The sequence below is a fragment of the Apodemus sylvaticus genome, chromosome 6, assembly GCF_947179515.1.
Source record: "Apodemus sylvaticus chromosome 6, mApoSyl1.1, whole genome shotgun sequence".
Lineage (NCBI taxonomy): Eukaryota > Metazoa > Chordata > Mammalia > Rodentia > Muridae > Apodemus > Apodemus sylvaticus.
Genome location: NC_067477.1, coordinates 95,431,829 through 95,459,129, shown reverse-complemented (window position 1 = coordinate 95,459,129; position 27,301 = coordinate 95,431,829). Strand labels below are relative to the sequence as shown.

The 27,301-nt window shown below is 46.4% G+C and overlaps 1 protein-coding gene and 1 non-coding gene across 2 annotated transcripts; one reads left to right on the top strand and one right to left on the bottom strand.

Moving 5' to 3' along the window:
- Nucleotides 1-807: 807 nt before the first annotated feature.
- Nucleotides 808-26,735, bottom strand: Allc (allantoicase). Its single transcript, XM_052184751.1, has 11 exons — nucleotides 26,646-26,735; nucleotides 23,980-24,030; nucleotides 19,986-20,073; nucleotides 18,279-18,404; nucleotides 17,051-17,130; nucleotides 16,202-16,334; nucleotides 7,735-7,890; nucleotides 7,100-7,173; nucleotides 5,084-5,192; nucleotides 3,261-3,385; nucleotides 808-1,017 (listed from the first exon to the last, which is right to left on the bottom strand). Exons 1-11 carry the CDS (start codon nucleotides 26,733-26,735, stop codon nucleotides 808-810), a joined length of 1,242 nt encoding a protein of 413 aa, XP_052040711.1.
- Trnar-ccu (transfer RNA arginine (anticodon CCU)) lies at nucleotides 23,167-23,239 on the top strand. Its single transcript has one exon. It is a non-coding gene; the product is annotated as a tRNA-Arg (tRNA).
- Nucleotides 26,736-27,301: the final 566 nt, after the last annotated feature.

Sequence of the window (27,301 nt, the reverse complement as noted above, 5' to 3'; positions counted from 1 at the left end):
ACAGACAGAGACAGAGAGACAGAGAAAGACAGAGACAGAGACAGAGAGAAACAGACAGAGGCAGAGACAGAGAGAGACAAAGAGAGAGACAGACAGAGACAGAGAGACAGAGACAGAGAGAGAGAGAGAGAGAGAAAGAGAAGCAAATACCAGACAGGTGTAGTGATAGAGCAGCTCAGGGAAGAGGAGAAAGGGATATGGAGGTTAGGAGGGGCCGGGCCTCGGGTACCCCTCCTGACCCAGCATGCTACTGCCTCCCACTATAGGGAAAGGGAGCAGGGCCACCTGACCACCAACACTGGGGCTTGCTGGAAGCGAGCGTATCACCTTCTGAGCCTCTGTGTCTTCCCTTCATCCCACATTGGGATAAGACTCCAGCTCAGCACCACGTACAGCTATGTAAGGAACTGTTTGCTATGGCCACGAGTACCCAGCACTTCGGTAAAGTCATCCCAATTCAGGATAAAGACAAGCCAATTGTTTCTTGAATGGATAATTCCAGACATACTTCCCCCAAAAGTTTGAATTGCTTAAACAAGACCTCAAAGCCTTAGGTTAAGTATTTATTATCTGTTGACTCTTCAAATGGTGCAGAAAACTGATACTATCCACATTTTGAAGTATGTTTCCAAAAAAGTGCTTCTTCGGGAGGCTATCCCACCATTTACAGCCATGGCCAATTTTTAAGATACCAACCAGGTGGCAACAGGGAGACCAAAACCAGTTTGTGGGGTGATCGTTTTATTGGAACCACCAGGTGTTCAGAACACTGACGACAGTGGGTGTGTGCTACAGTGGATGAGCTCCTTAAAGATTCGCCCTGAAGCCCGCCTTGAGGGAGAACCTCAGCATGGGCTTCTCACGGAGCGGCCGCAGTAAGCAGATGGAACTAGGGAAGCCCTTGAGCCGAAGGCGGCTCACACCGCCGTCGGGGGCAATGGTAATCCTGGCATGAGTGATGACATCCTGAAGCTCCAGGGTCAGGCTGTCCAACAAGTGATTTTGGTTGGGAATTAGCTGAGGAAGGAAAGGCAGATGCAAGGTCCTTGTGGGAGGGTTTCGTGGGCCTCCCCCAGGGCAGTCAGTCAGACGTGGTCTTAGGGGGCTTTAAGAAATGCTTCTCAGGAATAATCTGGCCTAACGGAAATCAGCTAGCGGGGAAAGGAAAGGGTACCCACATGGCAATGACATGCATGAAATTCGAGTGTATTTCTAGCAAGCAGATGAATTAATCAAGTGGAAGAGGAGGTGAGCTGCTGTCTTCATGGTTACATAGACCCTCACCCCACCACAGTGACCACTTGGCTGATCCAAGACACTCAACACATATGAGGGTATACATGGGCACAGAATGATAACTGTTGTGTGTGCCAGGCACCCTTCTAATAAGTTAAATAGACTATATAGAAACACGTGTCTGTGTATGTATCCTTAGCACATTCTTAGTGTGATGGATTTTTGTTTTGTGTTAGCGAAATTTGATTGTAAGGCATGCAGAAGCCACAGAGTCCACTGCCTCCTGTGCAAAGCACAGCTGTGGCTTTTTACAGTATGTGAATTTTACTATTTGACTGAGCTTATGGGAAAGTGGATCTCAAGAGCTATAATCCCAGCTCCTCGAGAGGTAGAGGCAGGAGGATTACAAGTTCAAGGCTGGCCTGTGAAACTCATCAAGACCCTGTCTCTAAAAGTAAAAAAGAGGGCTAGGAGTGGAGCTCAGTGGTAGGGAGATGTGCAGGGGTGGAGCTAAGTGATAGGTGTGTAGGGGTAGAGCTCATTGGTAGGGAGATGCGCAGGGGAGGAGCTCATTGGTAGGGAGATGCGCAGGGGAGGAGCTCATTGGTAGGGAGATGCGCAGGGGAGGAGCTCATTGGTAGGGAGATGCGCAGGGGTGAAGCTCATTGGTAGGGAGATGCGCAGGGGAGGAGCTCATTGGTAGAAAGATGCGCAGGGGAGGAGCTCATTGGTAGGGAGATGCGCAGGGGTGAAGCTCATTGGTAGGGAGATGCGCAGGGGAGGAGCTCATTGGTAGAAAGATGCGCAGGGGAGGAGCTCATTGGTAGGGAGATGTGCAGGGGTGGGGCTCATTGGGTAGGGAGATGCCCACGGGAAGAGCTCATTGGTAGGGAGATGCGCACGGGAGGAGCTCATTGGTAGGGAGATGCGCACGGGAGGAGCTCATTGGTAGGGAGATGCGCAGGGGAGGAGCTCATTGGTAGGGAGATGTGCAGGGGTAGAGCCCATTGGTAGGGAGATGTACAGGGGTGGAGCTCATTGGTAGGGAGATGCGCAGGGGAGGAGCTCATTGGTAGGGAGATGCGCAGGGGTGGAGCTCATTGGTAGGGAGATGTGCAGGGGTGGAGCTCATTGGTAGGGAGATGCGCAGGGGAGGAGCTCATTGGTAGGGAGATTTGCAGGGGAGGAGCTCATAGGTAGGGAGCTACGCAGGGGAGGAGCTCATTGGTAGGGAGATGCACAGGGGAGGAGCTCATTGGTAGGGAGATACGCAGGGGTGGAGCTCATTGGTAGGGATATGAGCAGGGGTGGAGCTCATTGGTAGAGAGATGCACAGGGGTGGAGCTCATTTGGTAGGGAGATGCGCAGGGGAGGAGCTCATTGGTAGGGAGATGCGCAGGGGTGGAGCTCATTGGTAGGGAGATGCGCAGGGGAGGAGCTCATTGGTAGGGAGATGTGCAGGGGAAGAGCTCATTGGTAGGGAGATGCACAGGGGTGGGGCTCATTGGTAGGGAGATGCACAGGGGAAGAGCTCATTGGTAGGGAGATGCGCAGGGGAAGAGCTCATTGGTAGGGAGATGCGCAGGGGAAGAGCTCATTGGTAGGGAGATGCGCAGGGGAGGAGCTCATTGGTAGGGAGATGCGCAGGGGAGAAGCTCATTGGTAGGGAGATGCGCAGGGGTGGAGCTCATTGGTAGGGAGATGTACAGGGGTGGAGCTCATTGGTAGGGAGATGCGCAGGGGAAGAGCTCATTGGTAGGGAGATTTGCAGGGGTGGAGCTCATTGGTAGGGAGATGCGCAGGGGAGGAGCTCATTGGTAGGGAGATGCGAAGGGGTGGAGCTCATTGGTAGGGAGATTTGCAGGGGTGGAGCTCATTGGTAGGAAGATGCGCAGGGGTGGAGCTCATTGGTAGGTAGGGAGGTGTGTAGGGGTAGAGCTCAGTGGTAGGGAGATGCATAACATGTCCAAATCCCAGGCTCCTCCACAGACTGAGGGTCAGTCCTCAAACTGCACCCCACAAACCTTGGTGACTGGAAGCAATGACTTCCACTTATGGGCAGGAAGATTCCACTTCTGCCTGATCATGTCTTCCTCTTCCAGTGTGGTCAGGATGCACCCATCCACTTTGCAGCTGTCAGGAGAATTGCCTGTTGGAGGAAATTGAAACGTGGACACTGTTTCCCTCAGCACACCTCAGTATCTCAGGATATGAGTAATTCAATCAGATCAAACCCCAGACATGGGCTGGCAAGATAGCTCAGTGGTAGAACACTTGCCTGGTGTGGATGAGGCCCTAGCTAGGTTCAAGTCCCAGAACCGCAAAACAGGAACAGCAACTAAAATCAAGAACAAGCCAGAATTCTTTCTAAAGAAAAAAGTATAGTGCAGGAGAAAGGAAGGAATGGGGTGGGGCTTAGATTGCCGTGTGGAGCACAGGAATGTGTGCAGTTCAGATGAATGAGAAGCAGCCAGACATGCGTTAGCTGGAAGTACTCATACTTTGAAAGTTGGACTACTTGATAAGCATCAAAACCACAAAGGAAATCTCTTACTTATTGCTACATAGTATCTGAAGTCATAATGGACCTGGGCACAATGCCATTTTGTAATGTGACAATAAAAAGAAATTCTGGAGCTAGAGAGGTGGCCCCGCAGTTAAGAGTGCTTCATGCTCTTCCATAGCAACTAAATGAAGCTTCCAGAACATACATCACATGGCTCACAACTGCCTTTAGCTCCAGATCGAGGGGATGTGACCCCCATTTAGCCCCCACGGTTACCTGCACAGTCACACCTCCTATGCATAATAAAATAAAATAAAATAAAAATGTTTAAGATATATTGAGTACATTCTCACTATCTTCAGACACACTAGAAGAGGGCAGTGCTTAACTGGTGAGCCATCTCTCCAACCCAAAAAATAAATAAATTTTTAATGTGAGGAAAAAGACAAAGAAGCTACACTAGTGGGTGCTGAGCCCAAATCAAACACTCTGTGCCTCAAGATTGCTAAGGTGTGTCTCTAGGTGAAAAGAATACAGCTTTGAGTCTCTCTTCTCTCTGGAACTTCATTCTATCGTGTGCAAGGGTCCGAGACCCCAGGAGAAGGGTCACATGCTCCTTTGGGGAGCATCTAAGATGGAGATTCTGAACCCTGGCAGAAACCCCTCACTACCTGCACTTGTGGTTCATCTCTTGGGAGAGGAGCCTTGCGTGTGGGTCCTTTGTGAACCCTGAATGCAAAGCTGCCCTATCTGTCTCTGATATGTGAATATGCGTGTTCACTAAACTATGTCTCCTTGATCCAACTGAATATAACTTATTGTATTATTGATACCAAGGATACTGTCATGTTCCCTCCTTCTTGAGTCCTACAAGAGATCCCAAGGGTCCGGCAGCTTATATTCATGATTTATTTGGAGCACAAGTTACTAGGATTTACTGCTGTTGCCTTTGATTAAACACACACACACACACACACACACCACAGGTTATCCTATTACTACTGCCATCAGCCTCTCTGCTTTTCTCACAAGGTCTTTGTACCTTCCAAGGGGAACCTTCCTCACATCAACCTGTAATCACATGTGGGTCATGGCTTGTCTGTCTCTAGCTCACAGCTGGAAAGTCAGGACAAGCTCTGCCCTAGAGCTGCAGCCTTCTTCCTTTCATAGCTTTCTAACAAAATGACCCTCAGAGCCATGCAGGCAATGAGGGCCTCTCAAGAGATAACAGATTAAAGGGACCCTCCTCAAAGCCACACAACTGAATGGGAACTCCCGCCGACTCCCACAGCACCCGTTACCTGTCCAGGGATCCTGCTGCCCGCCATGCGAAGAGCTTACCTTTAAAGAACTTCGTATCAATTTCAATTTGAGTGATGACTCCAGGATGTGCCAATCGGAACACTGCCCACTCACAACCCGGGACCGGGAGAAGGCCGTTCTCACTACCCTGGAATTCAATAAATCAAAAGCCAACTTGGACTTGAGAAAGCCAATCTAAGCACTGGCAGGAGAAGCTCACATATCATATCGAGTTTACTGCAAACAAGCCATATATGGTGGCATGGTGTGCATCTGTAACCTCAGCACTTAGGAAAAAGAAACAGGAGGGTCGAGTTCAAGGCCAGCCTGTTTAACTGTTAACCAATCAACACACATTTACACACACACATATATGCATGCATACACTCACACACACACATGCTATAATTCGTGTGAATTGTCCCCTTGCCTCTTTAACAGTTATATCACCTCTTAAGTTCATTGTACTCAGCAAATTTTTATAAGTTTCTGATACAATTTCTATATCAATGTCAAGTTCAACAAGACTGTTTCAAGCACAGAGATGCTGATCTACTTCAGCCTGTCAGTTCTCTAAATTCTTTGACCGTCCAAGTCAAGTCAGCATCTATCATCATGGCCATTGGCCTCCAAACTTTGCTTCTCAAGGAGAGATTCATTTGTATCTGGAAGGACTAGGTGATTGAAAATCAGACCCCAGAGAGAGGAGTGGCTATAAGTATTTAATGAGATTTGCAAATGGAATGGGGTTTGGGTTTGGTTTGGTGCCGGTTTCATTAAACTGTTGAATTGGCTCTAACACCCTCTACAGTGTTTGGTGAGTCACAGCTTCACCAAAGCCATCTCACCCTAGGGCACAAGGACCTTAAAAGGGCATCTAATCCAGCCCTTCCAACAAAACTTACTCATCTCTTTTTTGGATCATTAACCTTTAAATTTTGAGGGGCTCAGCTGATAAGAGGCACTGAGTTAATACCCTAGATCCACATAGTAGAGGGAAGAAACCAAGGCTGACAATTAACTAATTAAGATAATTTAGATTCTTTTCTTTCTCTTTTTTTTATTTTTTTTATCTTTATTTAATGTATTTAATGTTCTGCTGCACATACACCTGCCTGCCTGAAGAGGGCATCATATCCCCCTTATAGATGGTTGCAAGCTACCATGTGGTTGCTGGGAATTGAACTCATGACCTCTGGAAGAGCAGCCTGTGCTCTTAACCACTGAGCCTTCTTGCCAGCTCTGATTCTTTTCTCTCTTTAGTAAATAAATAGCGTATTCAAAAAATTTGACTAGAGCAGCCAACAAGGAGGGTTTAGTCTTCTGGTAGAATTTAGTTTAATACTGTACCAGATAGACTAATGGAAACACAAAAGGAAATTTGAAAAAATGCAGAGAATAATTCAGGTCTGTGGGTCTTTGGTTTGGTTTGGTTTCAGGGATGCTATTGGCTTGTGTTTTGAGGCATGGTGTCATGTAGCACAGGCTAGCCTTTAGCTCCCTATGGCTTCCCTGGTTTCATCCCTGTTGCTAGGACGTTCTGACAGAGAGCAGCCCAAGGAAGACAGGGCTTATCAACTCTGACGATTCCCTGTCAGCAGCAGTACCTCAGGAAGTCAAGTCAGGAGCACAAGCAGCTGGCCACATCACGTCAATATCACACCGCCAGTTTGATCAGATGGCCTCTCCTCTAATTCAGCCCAGGGCCCTAAACCAAGGAATGGTGCTATGCACATGATCTGGATCCTACATCAATTAACGGTCAAAGCATTCTCTCCCTCAGACATGCTCAGAGGCCAGACTCTTCTAGATAATTCCTAAGGTTCTCTTATCAAGTGATTTCTAGGTTGTGTCAAGTTAACAGTTAAAACGTATGCATGAAGTAACGGAGGATGGCTTCGAACTCCTGATCCTCCTGCCTCTGTCTCCCCAGGGAGCCAAGACGCCCAGCTCAAGCAGATCTCTCATGAAGTGCACTTCTCTATGATGTAACGTGAAAGAAGCATTTTTTAAATGTTTTCTATAAAAAAACACTACAGATGTTGCTGGTCTTACTTCTAACACCGGGGGTCTGTCCAATCTTCTCGCAGTTTCCCAACCATCTGCTATGGACTTGGGCTCACCAACACCTACAGGAAATAGTTGGGGTTAATGGACTGACCTTTGATTTAATTTGAATATGGGTATGGATGGGTTTGCTGTCATTAAATTTCACATCCCACAATCCCAAGTATCACTACATAAACTAATTTTAGTAGAGTTGGTATTTCTATGAATTCACAGCACAAGACTGACTGATTTAATTAATTTTTCCCTTATAGCAGCTATTTGGGCTGAAATTAAGAAGGACTGTAACTTTTTTTTTTTTTTGATATTCAAGGACAGGGTTTTTCTGTGTAACAGGCCTGGCTATTCTGGATCTTGCTCTGCAGACCAGGCTGGCCTCCAACTCACAGAAATCCACCTGCTGCTGCCTCCCAAGTGCTGGGATTAAAGGCATGCACCACTACTGCCCAACAGGGCCATGACCCTTGCTGACCCACTCCATATCACAAAGGCATTGAGTTACCCTCATTCTCTGAAAAAGCCCCACCCCCACCCGGCCTGGGGCATCATTCTGGTCACGCCCAGCTTGCAATGCTGGAGTCCACACTTCTACATGAAGTCTGGCTCCTGGGATTCCCACTCACCTATCATATTATTTGGATGTCCAAAGTGTGCATTACTAAATCCTACACAGACGCCCCCAAACGCAATGGCCACCAGGTCTACAGGTTCCGTGGAATCCAAGGCAGCCCAGTCCCTCTGTCCAGTACCGTACACTCGAAGGCGTGCAACACCACCATCTGCGAAGGGAAAGTGCCTGTGTTACTGTTGGAAAAGCTGCTATTGCTGTGTCATGGGCCCTGGGGGCATGTCGGCCTTCCCCCATCTCCTTTCCCTCTAGGCATACAGCACAGCAAGCCCACTGCCTGGGCCCCTGCCATGTACACACTCCAGACTCCTGCAGCACACACTGCCCTGTACCTGAGTGAATTTCTCAGGTCTCCCACACTACTTGTCATTCTTGGCCCCCAAGTATCATGGTTCCAAAAATACCTTCACTTTGCCTTCAGCACCCCTCTTCTACCCATTCCCTAGTCCCTGTCTCTCTAACTCACCAGGCTACCGTTAGCATGTCTCCCCTGTTCCTTCACTCCATAGCTCTAATCGTAGCCTGACTTTACTTGTTTGGTTTTCGTTTCTGTAATTCTCTGCTAATGCTGATGCCGCAGACATAGGAATATAAAATCCCTCCAGGGCAGTCAAGTTACAGGCTGTGTCATATCTGTGCAGTTTCCTGCACGTGGTAGAGCACCAGCTTCCTTATGAAACTGCTCCAGTAAAGTCAACTTAAAACTGTCTGTCCATAGTGTGTTTAGGGGCAGGAGAGGTAGTTCAGCACTTAGGAGCACTCAATCTTATAGCAGAAGACAGGAGTCCAGGACTCAGCACCCACCCTGTGTGGGTCAAGCCCACTTGTAACTCGAGCGCCAGGGGCTCCAACACCCTCTTCTGGCCCCCATAGGCACTTGCATACATGTGTGCACACACGAGTGGGGCACTATTTCAAACATGTTTGGTGTCAGAAGCAGATACTGGTGGCCCTAAGCATCCCATGGTGCTGCTCTGAATTGCATGTGACACAGAAGATGATCCTCAGAAAAGCTGCTCACTGATGAGCATCTCTGTCTGTCACAAGGCAAGTATAGATGCAAACGGCTGCCCAGATCTACTCAGAACCCCTGATCCTCACAGGCAAGCCTCCTCCTCGGTCAGGATATGGCTTTCCAGGAGGCAGAAGCCGAGCAGTTTTTGCAAAGCTATTCATGTCATTTAACTAAATGCAGAATCTGAGCCCTATGTCTTTAAACACTGAAAAAAGAATTGGTGCCTGGCATAGTGGCACAGGCCTTCAGTGTCAGCTCTCCAGAGGCAGAGTAATGAGAGCAACTCAAGGCCTTTGTGATATGAAGTGGGTCAGCAAGGGTCATGGTCCTGTTGGACAGTAGTGGTGCATGCCTTGGGACAAGCCTGGTCTACCAGAGTAAGTTCCAGGACAGCCAGGGCTACACAGAGAAACCCTGTCTTGACCACCACCAAAAAAAGAAAAGAAAAAGAATGTAAAATTGAGTGCTCTAAAAATACTCTGATAGTGAGTAGATATCTTTGTTTTCAATCTATAAAACCAGACTTCGCTGGCATAAAATCTTAGAACAGGTGCGAACAATCAAGAGGGAGTTAAGAGGGAGACACCGCTGCTCTGGTACCCAGGCACAGTGCTCCATTTCAGCACTAAGATATTTATCTCTCAGGTATAAAGCCAAATGTATCCCTTAAGGGTAAGGTTTTTCTTTATGGAGTTAATATATCCAGTCACACCTTCAAAATGATGAAGGAATCTCAAAAATGCCCTCTATCCTCTACCACTCAGTGACAGCATCCTAGTAGACAACAGTACCTGTCCCTTCTAAAACTGTATCTCAGGTAGAGTCATCACAGAACCGCAGGGATTCAGCAAAGAGACAGGAGAAATCTCGCAGAAGGTGTCCACCCCTCACCTTCAACCAGGGCAGAAGACAATAGCCAACATAGCCAGGTACTCTCTGGATCCAGTCCAGCAAGGCAAGGCTTGCCCTGGGAAATGTCTGAGGTATTCTTTCAGCTCTTAAGCTTCAAGAAAGTTGGGTTGAACACATGAAGTTACATTTGCCATACCAAAAACTAGAAATTTCTTAGGGCTGGTAAAATAGTTCAGCAGGTAAAGTTGCCAGCTGTCAAGCAAAAGGGGGACCAGAGTTCAATCCCTGGAACCCCCATGATAGAGAAAAGTAATTCAAGCTGTCTTCTGGCCACCACACTCATGCCAGACACATGCATGCACATACAGCACACCTAATATAAAGTATATGTTTTAAATGGCAACTTCTTATGGCTTTACCTAAATACTTCAGCTGTTTTTCCAGTTGTCTTCATTGCTTCATACAAGCAAAGACCATGTCAACTGACTGACAGTACACATTCCCTGAACCTCCACTCTAAGCCTGTGTAGGGTGGTAAGGTATCCATGTGCTGACCACTGACAGTCACCAGCCCTGCCTTCATGACAACTACTGTCACATTAGCACTGCCCCACATGACTTCTGGACACACTCAGTCCCTTTGTCAAAGTAGATGCCCCCCAGAGTTTGCAGAACTACCAAATAAAGAAAGTCCTCCCTCTCCAGCCTCTGCCCACTGCCCACTTCCTCTGTTTTCAGAATGGGTGGTATTAGCAAACTGATACTTAAAACACCTGTCAGGTCTTGGCCATAAGGGTATCTTCCTCCACACCATGACCTGGAAGTAAATTTGGTTATAACCACTTCATTTTTGATAAAAAAAAAAATTTTCAAGAACAGACAATGTAAAAATCCTCTTCAATAAAGAGAGCTGGAAACACTCGATATCCACATGTAGAAAAATGAGGGCAGTGATGACACACACCTTTGATCCCAGCACTTGGAAAACAAGAGGGAGGCAGATCTCTGTGAGTTCAAGGCCTGGTCTACAAAATAAATCCTGGACAGCCATAACTCTTGTACAGAGAGATCCTACCTTACTGAAAGGAAAAAGAGAAGAAACATAAATTTATCTCTATATCTCTCATCTTGAACAAAAACCAAATCTAAGTGGATAAAAGACATCAATAGAAGACTTAAAACTGTTAGAAAATATTTCACAACATGGAGATAGGGATAAATTTCTAAAAAGAACTCCATTAGTAAAAAAATTAACCTAGACCTGATGGAATCACATGAAATTAAAAAGCTGCTGCTCCCCAAAAGACACCCTCGCCAGCATGCCAACATGATCTATATATAGATGTGGGGACACATCAACTGTACATCAGATGAGAGATAAATGTCTAGAATATACAAAGAAAAATGAACAAATAAAACCAAAGCAATGGGCTGAACTAAATAACTTCCTGAAGAAGAAACACAAATGGCCAATATTTGATGTGTTCCTCATCCTCATTCTTGCATTCAGAGGAATGCAAATTAAGACTGCGTTGAGACTCCATCTTACAGGTGAGATTCTCTATCATCAAGAAAACAAATCACTGCAAAGACAGCTTTCAAAAGAAAACACATCTACGACCAGTAAACACACAACAAGTTACCATAGATAGTCACCAAGGAAATGGAAATCAAAACAACAGCAAAACATCATCTCACACCCACCATGTAACAAGACACTGGGAGGGAACTGAAGAATCCAAACACCTTATAAATGGCTGCCATTTTGGAAATTTCTCAAATCCTCAAGCACAGAGTTATTACATGATCCAGAAATGTTAATCTTAATCCCACTAAAATCAGGGACTAGATAAGGCTGCCCACTCTCTCCCTACCTATTCAATATAGTAATCAAAGTCCTAGTGAGAGCAATTAGACAACAAAAGGAGGTCAAAGGGATACAAAGTGGAAAGGAAGAAGTCAAAATATCACTATTTGCAGATGATATGCTAGTATACTTAAGTGACCCCAAAAATTCCACCAGAGAACTCCTAAACCTGATTAAAAAAAAACTTCAGCAAAGTGGCTGGATATAAAATAAACCCAAACAAATCAATGGCCTTCCTCTACTCAAAGGATAAACAAGTTGAGAAAGAAATTAGGGAAGCAACACCCTTCACAATAGTCACAGATAATATAAAATACCTTGGTGTGACTCTACCTAAGCAAGTGAAAGATCTGTATGACAAGAACTTCAAATCTCTGAAGAAAGAAATCGAAGATCTCAGAAACTGTAAAGATCTCCCATGCTCATGGATTGGCAGGATTAATATTGTAAAACATGGCCATCTGCCAAAAGCAATCTACAGATTCAATGCACTCCCCATCAAAATTCCAAATCAATTCTTCATAGAGTTAGAAAATGCAATTTGCAAATTTATCTGGAATAACAAAAAACCCAGGATAGCTAAAACTATTCTCAACAGTAAAAGAACTTCTGGGGGAATTACCATCCCTGACCTCAAGCTATATTATAGAGCAATCATGATAAAAACTGCATGGTATTGGTGTAGTGGCAGGCAGGTAGATCAATGGAATAGAATTGAAAACACAGAAATGAACTCACACACCTGTGGTCACTTGACCTTAACAAAAGAGCTAAAATCAACCAGTGGAATAAAGACAGCATTTTCAACAAATGGTGCTGGTTCAACTGGCAGTCAACATGTAGAAGAATGCAAATCAATCCATTCTTATCTCATTGTACAAAGCTTAAGTCCAAGTGGATCAAGGACCTCCACATAAAGCCAGAGACACTGAAACTAATAGAAAAGAAACAGGGTAAGAGTCTTGAGCACATAGGCACAGGGGAGAAATTTTCCTGAACAGAACACCAATGGCTTCTGCTCTAAGATCAAGAATTGACAAATGGGACCTCATAAAATTGCAAAGCTGTAAACTGGGAAAAGATCTTTACCAACCCTACATCCAATAGAGGGCTAATGTCCAATATATACAAAGAACTCAAGAAGTTAGACTCCAGAGAACCAAATAACCCTTTTAAAAAAGGGTACAGAGCTAAACAAAGATTCTCAACTGAGGAATATAGAATGGCTGAGAAGCACCTAAAGAAATGTTCAACATCCTTAGTCATCAGGGAAATGCAAATCAAAACAACCCTGAGATTTCACCTCACACCAGTCAGAATAGCTAACATCAAAAACTCAGGTGACAGAAGATGATGGCGAGGATGTGGAGAAAGGAACACTCTTCCACTGCTGATGGGATTGCAAGGTGGTACAACCACTCTGGAAATCAGTTTGGCAGTTCCTCAGAAAATTGCACATAGTACTTCCTGAGGACTCAGCTATACCTCCTGGGCATATACCTAGAAGATGCTCCAACATGTAATAAGGTCACATGTTCCACTATGTTCACAGCAACCTTATTTATAATAGCCAGAAGCTGGAAAAAATCCAGATGTCCCTCAAGAGAGAAATGGATACAGAAAACGTGGTACATTTATACAATGGAGTATACTCAGCTATTAAAAACAATGAATTCATGAAATTCTTAAGCAAATGGATGGAACTAAAAATATCATCTGAGTGAGGTAATCCAATCACAAAATAACACACATGGTATACACTCACTGATAAGTGGGTATTATCCCAGAAGCTCAGAATACCCAAGATATAATTCACAGACCACATGAAGCTCAAGAAGAAGGAAGACCAAAGTGTGAATCCTTTTGTCCTTCTTAGAAGGGGAAACAAAATACCCATGGGAGGAGATACAGAGACAAAGTTTGGAGCAGAATGTGAAGGAAAAGCCATCCAGAGACTGCCCAACCTGAGGATCCATCCCATATATAGTTACTAAATCCAGACACTATTGTGGATGCCAACAAGTGCTTGCTGACAGGAGTCTGATATAACTCTCTCCTGAGGGGCTCTGCCAGCACCTGACAAATACAGAAGTGGATGCTCTCAGCCAACCATTGGACTGAGCACAGGGTCCCCAATGGAGGAGCTAGAGAAAGGACCCAAGGAGCTGAAGGGGTTTGCAATAGGAGGACCAGCAATGTGAACCAACCAGTACCCACAGAGTTCTCAGAGACTAAACCATCAACCAAAGAGTACACAGAGTACACATGGAGGAACCCATGGATGGCCCTTGTCAGACATCAGTGAGAGGAGTGGCCCTTGGTCCTGTGAAGGCTTGATGCCCCAATATAGGGGAATGCCAGGACAAGGAAGCGGGAGTGGGTGGGTTGGTGAGCAGGGGGGAGGGGTAATTGGATAGGGGATTTTTGAAGGGAAAACGAGGAAAGAAGCTAACATTTGAAATGTAAATAAAGAAAATATCTAATAAAAAACATTTTCTTTAAAAAAAATCAATCTTAGTTATAAGCTAATGACAGATATATCCACACAGAGAGAGAAACAAGTATGTATAAGCTGGTGCTGGAGAGATAACTCAGTGGTCCCGAACACTGGCTACTCGTCCAGGGGACCTAAATTTGACTCTCACCAATCACATAGTGGCTCACAACCATCTGTAACTCCAGTTCTAGATCTGATGCCTTTGTCTGGCCTCCATAGGCAAACAAGACATACAAGTAGGCAAAACACTCTTATATATAAAATTAAATATTCTTAAATTCTTATTATAAGTGAACATAATAGTATAATTCATTATACCCAACAGGTAAAAATAAATACCAGTGAATGAACAGATATATAAATGGCTCTAACCAAACAATAGAATGTCATTTACCCATACATGGCACAACCAGGATGATTCTTGAAAGCATCGTGCTAAAGGAAGCCAGAGGCAAAAGGCCAATAAGACATGGCTCTGTTCCTTTGATGTGTAAAGTAGTCAAATCTCTGAAAACAGAGTATATTGATGGCCTGGGCTAGGGGAGGTGAAGGGCAGTCTCTAGAGCAACAGAACCTGGACCCTGGTATGTACTAGCCGAGTTCTGCCACTGGGCTGCAGGTGCAGCCTCAAGGCACTGCACTTCTTTCAGAGTTAATGCCCTAACATTAACAATGTTGCCTTTATCTGTACCTATGCCTTAGTCATACATATCAAATGGGCGAGTCCTATGCTATTGTAATATATTACACTAAAGCTCCTACATAAGAAAAAATAAAATAGGAACTGGAGAGATGGGCTAGGGAGTGGTTAGAGCGCTTGCTGCTCTTTGAGAGGACCACAGGTCAGTTCCCAGCACTCACATGGAAGTTCACAACTGCCTGTACCTCCAGCCCCAAGAGACCTGACCCCTTCTCTTCTGAACTCAACAAGCACCTGTACTCATACATACACATACATGCTCAGATACACACACATAGACAGAAAAGAATTAAAGTAGAATCATGTGTATACTACCTCCACTCTTAGCATACTTTTGAAATGAAAGTCAGTAGGTACCTGAAGTAGTCTGAAGTAGTTGAGAGAGCTGGCCCTGAGGGCATGAGAGAAAGAGAGCTATCCCTGCTCCCTCACTGACTGAAGCATTCAGGGGAGAGGGCCCTGTGCCTTGCCCAAGAAGAACAGTAGAGCTGGCCCTGGAGACAAGGGTGTGGATAGCCCCAGAGGATGTGAGAGCAAGAGAGCCCATCCCTGTTACACTGTGTAGCCCGCTCAGAGTGGTGCTGGAGAGCTTGCCCTGGTTTTCCAGACAAGAGAGAGCTGTCACCCTGACCAGCTCAGCTACCACCCAACCCCAGATCCAAGGCTCTGAGTTGGCCCAACCCCAAATCTCTATCATCTACAAACAGTTGGAACATGTAGAAGGGCCCGTCCTGCTGATGCAAAGCTGCAGCATCTCCATGATACAGGGAAACAAGATAACCAGGAGGCGGCCATGGAGGAGCCAATATTGAGGGTATCAGAGAAGCCAGAGATCTTGAACCAGGCCAATGACTCATTGCAATGAACATTTGTAAGCGAAGATGCGTGGACAGAGGAACATACTGTGGGACACAGTGTGACACGCTACAGCTCCCACGATGAGATGTGTCTATGCTTTGGTTTTGGTTGTCTTTTTTTTTAAGGGGTTGCAAGGTTGAAGGGCAGATATGAGGGGATGGGGAGATGAGCAGGACTGGGGTGCATGATGTGAAAGTCACAAAGAATTAATTAAAAGGATCTTTTTTATTCCCCCCACAAAAAATGGGGGGGAAAGTCAGTAGGAGACTTGGAATCCCAGCACAGCTCAGTTTCAACACATATTAAATTGACACTTTTTTTCCCTTGGTTTTCCAGACAAGGTTTCTCTGTAGCTCTGGCTGTATGAGAACTCACTCTATAGACCATTCTCTATAGGCCTCAAACTCAGAAGTCTGCCTATTTCTGCCCCCTCAACGGTGGGATTAAATGCACCAGCCACCACCACCTAGATTGTACCTAAATTGATACATTTTCATTAGCTACCCATTGGTGAGTAGAGTATCCCTTTCTTAAAGCACATGAGAAATCATAATCCTAAAATACTCCAAACTCAAGCTGCCAGGGAAAGGTGGTTTATTTTGTATTTCATGTAAATGTGACGATGTAAGATGCAAAGTCCCGCACAGCTGTTGAAGGTCCCTGTCACACGTACCTGGGAAGATGTTGAGTCTTATATGAGTCCATCTTTGCTGGGAATTAACAAAAAAATAGTTGTGGCTGGAGTCAGGGTCCCCTGGCTTAAGCTCTGACATGGGAACCAGGTAATCCCAGGAGTGCGATTTCAGCTAGTAATAAATACAGAAATGTCAGCACTGGCTTTTGAGAACGGCACCCTCTTATCCTGTGCAAGCATTAAGGAAGGAGATTGCAATGGTTTTCAGAATGACACAATTCAGGCACAATGATACAATCTAATAATAGACAAAGTAAACTTCCCTTTGGGAATTTTCCCCCTATACTAATAACATAGGTGATGAAGCTTGTATGTAAACTTACAAGCTTTCAAATGATTCTTAAAAGAAACTAGCACAGTAACGTGGACATTCAGCTAAAACCCAGGGCTTCAAGGCCCAAGGAGACAGTTGGCTGAAAGCTAGCTTCTCAGAAAGCATTCTCTGTTCCCAATCAGCCATAGATCGACACATTTGCAACCGCACAAACTAATTACCAGACAAACTTAATACAAGAAGAAGGTGCCACTCCCCACTGTTTATCTTAAGTTCATGAGACACAAAGTTACTTCATCAAGTCACTGTGGGAGGTAAACGGGAAGGGTTCTGACTGAGTAGGGCCAGCAGCAGTGTACAGCCACAGGGGCCACCCAATGACCCTTCAAGGGTGCTTCCCCTACACAGGGGGTGAGGACCCACTGAGAAAACCTCTGTGCTGTCACACTGTGTAGATACAAGAGATAGAGCATGCCAGGTGGTGCATCCCGCCTCACATACCCAGGCCTGCAGCAGTCTCTTTGCAGTCCTGGCACAAAGAAGCAGTGTCTTACCTCAGTAACGGCTTCAAATTCCTCAGGTGTTGCTGCAGCTCCCATCTTAACTCCCCTGGGTGTGATGTTTGTCATTGTATCTGAAGGCAAAACAGTCACTCAGGATCAGGGTTTAGAAGCAGAGAACAAACTCTCTCTCAGGAGGTGTGTGGCAATTGTCATCTATACAACAGCCAATGACATCTTGCTTTAGTCACAGAATTACTGATTAGACTTTAGCATGCCAAGGGGGCCCCTCACTGTGTAATTTGCTAACTTCTTAGAGGGCAGCAGACTACATTGATACCACATTTGCTCATCATTGCAAAGTAGGCCAAATTCCACAGATGGATCATTCCGGGTTCAAAGCATCCGAAGGTTAGTTCCACAAGCTCTTCCTCCCTGAGTATCTGTCTCAGGCTCAGAGTTCACCAGCTCAGACACAGCAGCAGCCACAGTCAAAGCAGTTCTGACTTGTCTCCCACATGTCACTCGCTGTCTCAAGTGTGGAGTCTCATCTCTTAGACCATCATTAACTTCCCCAGGAGCCTAACCATCTAAGCATAATAGGGCCAGCTCACCTGTGCAGAGCCTGTCATGGTACTGTGCACACAGCACTTTGTCAGTATCAATGTGCACGCAAATTTATACTCCCTAAAAATGTGTGTGTACTCGTATGACCATGTAGTAACTAATTCAAATGTCAACAACAGATGATGCAAATAAATTATGAAACCTGAATGATTTACAATATCCAGTGTTCCCAGGGGTATAAAGGGTCCCTGCTTAAGAACCCTGGAGCTGCTTTACAATGGTGACCCCTAGGTAGCCAGAGGTGGCCTGGAGCCCCAGAGCTGACACACTGTGGAGCTGCCTAGGTAGGGAAGTGGGCTGGAGCTTCTAGCCTGTAGTTACCTTAGCTCTGGTTCCTCTGAGGTACAGTCCACTGAAACCACCTTCCCCAGAAACGAGCTCAGCAAATGCCCCCAACACAGAGAGAGAGCACAAGGATGCACCTCTGAGATGCGAGCATTGTGGGGATGGTGGCCACTCTCTTGGGCCAGCAGACATTGCTAAGCTGAACGCCACCTCAGGACAGCCCACCAGAACCCTAGTTCTAAGACTCCATTGCAGCCCGGCAACCTCAGAGCATTGGCACATTTGCTTCTTAGAGAAAGATGAGCATCAGGCTGGGTCAGAGGAGCCTCCCATCCCACAGTCCTCTCAGAGGTCAGTGGCTCCCACATACCTTCACTCAAGTTTGCAGCTTGAATTGACATGCGAGGAGCATAGTTTCCTGAGAAGTAAGAAATGTCCACGTCGATACCACGGATAATGCCCTGTATTCCCAGTTGGATGACACACCAGTCATGACCTGTACAACAGGACCACAAAAATACCCATAATGTGCAGTAAAGGACAAGAGTGCCCGTGAGGTCCCACAGAGAGAACAAGAGCACCTGTGAGGTCCCATGGGGGATGACCAGAGCACCTACGGGGGCTCATGGGGATGACAGGAACAGCAATGAGGGCCCGTAGGGGATGAGGAGAGCATCCTTGACATCCCATGGGAGATGAGACCACCCATGAAGACCCACTGGGGGATGACAGCAGCTATGACACCCCATCTTCCACCATGGAAGCACAAGTTCAGGTTAATTATCATAATGTGACCACCAAGGACCACCATGACCCACAGGGTCCTCAAGTCTAATTTAAAATAAAAAAAGGATTCAGAGAAACCAACTCAATTTCCAAGCCTCTCCTTTCCCATTACTGTGCTAGGCAAATCACGGATCTCTGTAAGGTCCGTTTCTCTAACTCTAAGCCAGGGAAGACATTCGCTTCTGAAAGCTTCAGAGTGGCCATTGTAGTGTAGAATTCTGCCAACCCGGTTCTTCTACAAATATATTCTCTATTTTCCTACAGCCTCCATTCCAGCTAGGCCCCTGTATGCCTACTGTGATGGTTTATGTGTGCTTGGCCCAGGGGTGGCACTATTAGGAGGTATGGCCCTGATGGAGTAGGTATGTCCCTGTGCGTGTGGGCTTTAAGACCCTCATCCTAGCTGCCTGGAAGCCAGTATTCTGCTAGCAACCTTCAGGTGAAGATGTAGAACTCTCAGCTCCTCCTGCACCATGCCTGCCTGGATGTTGCTATGTTCGTGCCTTGTTGATAATGGACTGATCCTCTGAACCTCTAAGCCAGCCCCAATTAAAAGTTGTCCTTGTAAGAGTTGTCTTGGTCATGGAATCTGTTCACCGTGGTAAAACCCTAACTAAAACAGCTGCCTGCCTACCAAGCCTTCAAGACACTGGCTTCATAGCAAAACCTATCACCACCACTACTCCAGAGTCTCACATACTCCAGGCTCAAACTAGCAAGTTTTACACCTATTGAGGTCATCCAAGGATTACCTTGAGCTCCTGATCTTCCTGCCTCCACCTCCAGGACTGGGATTATAGGTGTGCCCCACCACACATGATTTATATGGTGCTAAGGATCAAACCCAAGGCTTCCTGAATGCTAGGTCTGGTGGTTTGAGTGGAAAGTGTCTCCTATAGGCTCATGCATTTGAAGACTTGGTTCCCAATTAGCAGTGATGTTTGGAGAGACATAAGAGGTTGGACCTTGCTAGGGGAATATGTCCCTGGAAACAGGCTTTGAGGGTTTGAAGCTACTTCCAGTTTCCCTCTCTGCTTTGTGTGTGCTGTTACAGATGTGGCCTTTCCTGCTCCTGCCACCTGCTGCCTCTTGCTGACATGCCTTCCCACCATGACAGACTCTAGCCCCCTGAAACTAAGCACAAAATTAACTTTTTTCTGTGAGTTTCCTTGGTCATATTATTTTATGATAGCAATTTCAAAATGACTGATACACTAGACAAGCTCTCTACCAACTGGGCCTCAGCCCAAGCAGCCACCAAGTGCAGTGCAGGACAGAACCCCCTCCTTACCTGGAATTCGTTTACGCCTGGTCTCCCATCCGTCCACCCATTTCCCAAACTCAGTGTATTCATTTTCCTTAAAACTCGGACTGCTGCTCTAAGAAGATGGACAAGGATGTTAGCATTCATGAAGAGCTTAGGTTGCCAGCTTGTCAGGCTATGTCCCAAACAGATACACTGAGAAGGCAAAGGAGGACTCACCGGGACTGTCTGCCCACCTTCATGCCCATATTTACCACCAGACCAGAGGGTGTCTCCACATTTTGTATCATCTGCAAACAGAACTCTTCTTGTCTCTGAACCTCGGTCCACAGAATGAACCACTACCAGCAACGAGAGAGACCACACGCAGGCCCCACGAATGCTGCCTGTCTGCTGTGCATAGGTGGGCACTGAGTAAAATGGAACACTTTAAAGGCCATGAAAGGGATCATGGGACAGGTCACCAGGCCCAGGTCATGGGAGAGGCCGCTGGAAGCTTGGAGTCAGGATAGACAGTGGTGGCCTTGTGTTGTAGGTACTGTGCCACCATGGTGGGAAAGCAAGGACTCCTGGTGACAATGATGCCAGCTCAGACTCTTAGAATGAACCATCCTCGAAAACCAGGATGACTACACAGCCTCAGAGGAGTATGGTGACGTCGAAATGATACGTGGACAACCTCTCACAGAGCATTCCATGAGCTCTCAGCCAAGGGCCTGTGGGGCAGGCCCACCCCCTGTATACCTCCATTTCCTTCATTGGTCAAAGGCAGGTGGTATTAGTGCTGTCTTCCAACAAAGGCCGCCACTGAAACATGCCAGGCTGTATAAGAAGTCCCCATGTTTACTTAGAGTTGGAAGCCGACAACGGTTTTGCTTTTATTACGGATCATCCTCAATCTAATCATCTAAAATATTCCAAAGTCCTCACACTCCAGGTTGGGTGACAGGAAGGAAAAGGACTCTGTGGAAAGGGTGACAATCACATATTTGAATAAAGAAGCTAAGCTGGCCCTGGGGCTCCTTCACAGCCCAGAGCCTGCTTTGCCGTTAAGGACACGTAGTTAAATGTGATCCACTCAAATGCACATGGACAGAGAGAGGGGACAGTGACAGCCACTCAGCAGTGAAGAAGGCAGCCTGAGTCTGCAAGGAGCATGGTGGATGCTCAGTCAGTGAAGAGAACATGGTTCCAGAATGCCAGGTACTTAAGACGTGAGAACATTAGGAACTACAAAGCATATTATATATATACTTACAGATACAATTACTCTAAAGTATAAGATACATGAACTGGATGTTTATGTCCCCAGATTCTGATTCCTGTGTCCAAGCCCCCTGCCCATGAACTGATGCAACTATATGGGGCCTTGGGAGTGGTTTGGACACAAAGGTAGAACATTTTATAGTTTAGATGTTAAACACTCCAAAAGGCCCAGGTATCAAACAAAGGCTTAATCCTCAGTTTTGCACATTATGAGGTGGTGTCTAAAGCGAGGTCCTTCTGGAGGCCATAGTGGGGATGCTAAAGCCCAGGCCCTTCCTCTTTTGTCCCTTGGTTGCCTTCAGATGAGCAGGCCTCCACCTCACACTCAGATCATGATGTTCTGTGCCGCCACAGGCACAAAGCAACAGGGCAAGAAGCCATGGGTGAGAACTCTGAAATCATAGGGCAGAAATCACCTTCCCTCTTTCAAAGCTGACTCCTCCTCCCCGATTCTCTGCCTACCCTCGGGGTTGGAAGCTGACTGGCCGAATCCCTCATGGTGGAGCTGGGTCCCATAAGAAGAAGTGAGCATCCTTCCTCTGCCCTGCACATAAGGACACAGGGAAGTGACTGCCAGCCTTGATCTTAGATGTCCAGACTCCAAGCTGTAGGAGCGTGTGTTTGCTGTGTATGTCTTTTGTGTGTGGTGCTCTGACACCAAACACTGACAAAAACTACGGCTGGGTAGCGTCCATTCTGCCAAGGGGAGGGTAAGGAGTGGGCTATGGCCAATAAGAGAAAGGCCTTAGCTTGACGACTTGCCCCCCTCCCTCCTCACTCTCTCCCCTCTTTCTCTCCCCCCCCTATTTCCCTCCCTCCCTCCAAAAGGAGAAAAACCCACCAAGCATGATAGGGCACACCTATATCCTCAGCCCTCAAGAGGCTGAGGTAGGTGGACTGCCACAGACTTAAATCTATTTTTTTTCTTTTTTTTTGGTTTTATTCGAGACAGGGTTTCTCTGTGTAGCCCTGGCTGTCCTGGAACTCGCTCTGTAGACCAGGCTGGCCTCGAACTCAGAAATCCACCTGTCTCTGCCTCCCAAGTGCTGGGATTAAAGGCGTGCGCCACCACCGCCCGGCAGCACAGACTTAAATCTAACCTAGGCTATATAAAATCAATTACCAGCCTGAGCTACAAGGGAGATTTTCTGATTTAAAGTTAATTAATTAATTAATTAATTAATTAATAATGGTAATAATAACAATAATGATAATAATTAAGGGAAATGCAAAACCCATGCCTAATGTTTTAAATGTGACTAGAAATGCTCCTGTGTGTTGGTGCGAGGTATTCTATGCATGCTCACGGACACACTAAAATGTAAAATAGAAGAAATAAGGGTCTGTTCTCACCCTCCTACCTGAGTCCACTGCTTGGGCTTCTCAGTGTGGCATATGGCCTTCAGGCCCTGGGAGCTCCTAACGCCTGCATGAGCCCAGCCATTCTCAAGGATGCTCCTGGAGTGTGTGTCTGGAAGAGCCGCACACTCTCCCCCAACTCCCTGGTGCCTTCATTCTATGCTCATCTTATTTCATCCTCTACTGAGTAAAAAATTAAGTGCCTTCAGAGTTATGTGAGAAACTTGCTCTGAGCTCATCCAGGTTCTGCTCTGATAGAGCAGCAATCTCTAGGGCCTCTAACCGAGGCTGATGGCCAATGCAGTCACACTCACGGACCTAGTCCTGGGTTTCCCTCCCCACACCCAAGAGCCCTCATGCCTACATGGGTGATGACACAGTAGGGCTGTCTCAGTATTTATCTACTTTGGGGGCTGCCTGTGTGTATGTGAGAGAGACAGAGTATGTGTCTATACACACAGGCTTACATGTGTAAAGACCAGAGATAGACATTCATGTCTTCTTTACCCATCTCCTCCTATTTTTTAGCACAGGTTCTCTTATGCAACCTGGAGCTCACCAATTAAATTACAGTGGCTGGTCAGCCCCGGTGGCCTAATGGATAAGGCATTGGCCTCCTAAGCCAGGGATTGTGGGTTCGAGTCCCACCCGGGGTAGTGAGGTTGTATTTAATCATTTGAAATGTAAATAAATATATCAATAAATTTAAAAAAAAATTACAGTGGCTGGCCAACAAGTCACAAGGACACTCCTCTCTCCATGTTTCCGGTGCTGGGATTACAGGTGCAGCACCCCTGTGACTGGTTTCTTTGTGCACTCTGGGGATCCAAACTCTGCAAATACCTTATCCTCCACTGAGCCACCTCCCCAGCCCCCCCAGTTTAATTTTTATTTTTATTATTATTGGTGTGTTGTGTGAATGCGGTAGAGGTGTGCCGCGGCATGTGTGCAGAGTCAGGAAACAGCTCTCAGGCATCAGTTCTCTGGTTCTATTGTGGGTTGCAGGTTTCGAACGCAGCTCCTCAGGCCTGTGAAGCAAGTCAGCCCACTCACCTGCTTTTTAACTAAGAGTGTCCTACCCATTGTGATCAGGCAGAGGTTCCCAAATTTCAAGATGTGTCTGTCTTCTTCCCACCCCGGGGTCTGGAATCCACATGAATCAAAGGGCACTCGCAGGAGAGTTTTTTCTCCTCTGGCATCCTGGCCCCTCCCTTCCTCTCCCGGCTCCACTAGACAGACCCTGCGTGCTCCCTGGGACCTGGTGCAGATATCCTTCCTGCCTGGTACACGACTCAAGCTTCTGTCCCAGGCAGGCCGGTCAGTGGGAGTCAGTCTACACGACTGCAGAGCTTCGGCTAAGTCAATCATCCGCCACATAGAACGCCTGGAGCCATACCTTTATGAGATTTTCTGCAGGACCAAAAAAGTCATCCGTCGCAAACAAAACCTGAACAAAGAAAAAGGAATGAAGATGAAATTACCATAAATTAAAACACCCTCTAGTGGCACATTAGAGGATGCAGCTTAAAAAAAAAAAAAAAAAAAAAAAAAAAAAAGCGTGTGGAATTGCCTAAGGGAAGAGGCAATGGGTTTCCCTGCAGTGCTTTGTAAAGCATCTGGGTCTCAAGCCTGCTGCATCCTGAAATCATTTCTTCCCATCCTTTCCTTCTGAATCCCTTTTATAGTCTGGACAGAAATGCTAATATCTCACACCCAGAGTGTAAATAAACCAGCTTCTTTCTTTCTGGCTCATGACTCTTATAAAGCTCTTGGAGAATTTTGCACAAGCTTATTCTGATCATATTCCCTCCCTCTCTCTACTCTTCCCAGATCCATCCTCCTTACCTACCCACCAAACCTGTGTGCCCTTTTTCAGCCTTGAATTTCTTTTATAAAAAGATTAATGGGTGGAGCTGGGAGTTAGGGCATGGCTTGGTAGTTAAGAGCAAGGGAGAACAAGCATGAGGACCTGAGTTTAGATCCCCTGCACATAAGCAAAGCCAGGCTGACCACACACATACACCTGCCTCCCCAGCGCTGGAAGCAGACAGGAGGATCCCTGGGGTCCCCGGCCACCAGCCTAGCAAAAGAAAAAACAGCAAGCTCTAGGTCCAATAAGAGATCGGTTTCAAGGAAAATGAAGCAGAGAAAGCTAAAGGGAGAAATCCAATTTCCTCCTCTGGCCTCTGTGCACACTGGAGGGCACACACTGTTGCACACAGACTCATGTCCATACATACATACAACACACGTGAAACAGACACATGTCCATACATACATACAACACACATAAACACAGACACATGTCCATACATACTACAACACACATAAACACAGACACATGTCCACACATACAAACACACATAAACACAGACACATGTCCATACATACATACAACACACATGAAACAGACACATGTCCATACATACATACAACACACGTGAAACAGACACATGTCCATACATACATACAACACACGTGAAACAGACACATGTCCATACATACATACAACACACATAAACACAGACACATGTCCATACATACAAATACACATAAAAGAGAGAAAGAGAAAAGAGAGAGAGAGAGAAAGAAAGAAAGGAAGGAAGGAAGGAAGGAAGGAAGGAAGGAAGGAAGGAAGGAAGGAAGGAAGGAAGGAGAGAAGAGAGAGGGAAAGAAAAAGGGGAGGGAGGGTCAGACAGAGGGAGGGAGGGGGAGGGAGGGAGGGAAGGAGGGAGAGAGGGAGGGAGGGAAGAAAACAATGCTCACTGGGTCACACCTCAGCTTTGAGGCCACAATTCTCCCTACAAATGGCTCCAGGAAGGTGGTGCTGTAGCACAGTGTCCTGGTGACGTCCCCACTAAAGCAGCCCACTCCTGAGTGAGGTCAAGAGCTGCTCCCTTGCCCACCAGTGAAGCACTTTCTCCCTGAGTAAAACAAGCAGTGGACCACTGGGTGAAAATGAAGCAGCTCGCTGGGCACCTGCTCTGCTCCGTCTGCACCGTAAGTGCAATGGGAAGAGCTTCCTCCCTCTCCTACTGCCCTCCCTACCCTGCTGTAGCGGACTACATCCCCCAAAGTCCTCCCTGACATCATGGACAAACCACTCCCCCCCCAGGACTACATCCTCCGAAGTCCTCCCTGACATCATAGACAAACCATCACACACCCCACATTGCTTCTTGTCAGGATTTTTTATCATAGCAATTTGAAAAGTAACTAATAAAAAACATCAATACACAGAAGTAAGGCTGCTGCTATGACAATCCTGACCTTGTGGTTCACAGGCCTTTAGAACCTGTTTGTAGTAGGAATGTGGGACTTTGGAAACTGTGTTCCACTCTAAAATTAAGAACACCACAGAGGAACAGTGAACTTTGCACAAGTGCAAAGCAAAAATATTAAAAAAAAAAAAAAAGTAGGGGGACGGAGGAAATGACTCGGTGAGTAAGAGCCCTCACTACGGACATAAAGGCTTGGTTCAAACCCTCAGCAATGTAAAAAGCCAGGTGTGACCCATGTGGGCCTGCAACCCAGTGCAGGGGGATGTGAAGAGGCAGGAGGGTTTCTGTGACTCACTGGCTGCCAGAATATCTGCCAATGGCAAAATGGCAATCTCTAGGTTCAGTGGGAGATCCTGTCTCAAAGGACTAAGGTGGAATGTGACAAGACACCTGGCACCATCCTCTGGCCTCTGTATATGTACATTATCAACACACATGCATGCAAGCACATGTGTTATATACACACAACACACATGCACACATACATTATATCTATATGTATGTGCACATGTGCACATACATGTACGCGTGCATGCACACACATGTACATACATACACACGCTCACACACATGCACATATCCATATCACACATATAAGCACTTCTGCCTTCGCCCAGAATTGCCGGAGATTCAGTTCATCTCTTCAGAATTCTGGCAGTGCTGGGCCTTCTCCACAGCTGCTTACTTCAGCCTGATAATAACTCTGGGTCACAGTAACCTGAGTGGGTCCCTCAGTGTTTGAACCTAACATTGACTTCCTGCGCTTGAGAGCCCTGCTTACCTTTCCTCCCACGCACTCAGAGGCCAAATCAATCAGCTGGGTAAAGTCCAGAAATCTGGTCAGTTTTCCCTCCTTTGGAGTATCAGCCATGCTTCCTAGAGTTGAGAAGGGCAGGACCAATCAGAAAGCTTCAAGAGTGGGAAGGTCTCAGAAACCATGCCTGGAGGCCCTCAGAGGTGAGGCAGTGAAGGGCTGGACTGGTCTTCACCTTGGCGAGAGTTAAGCAACCAAAACAGACAGGAAGTCAGAGATAAGTAAGAATAAACACCACTTAACATGCAGATTCCGATCAAGGCCACACAAGGCCCTGTTGTGTCTTCATTACTGTCATGGTCACCTTTCAACTGCTGTGAAGAGACACTAAGACCAAAGTAACTCCTGTAAAATAAAATGCTTGATTAGGGCTTCTTTACGGTTTCAGAGGTTCTGTCCATGATCATGATGCGGGGCATGGCAGCGTGCAGGCAGGCATGGAGCTGGAGAAACCGGTGAGAACCCACATCCAGGTCCACAGGCAGCAGGGGGAGAAATGTAGTGCACCTGGCTTGGGCTTTGGAAATCTCAAACCTACCCACAGTGACATGCTTCCTTCAACAAGGCCACACCTACTCCTAAAAGGCCACACCTCCTAATCCTTCTCAAGCAGTGCAGCTCCC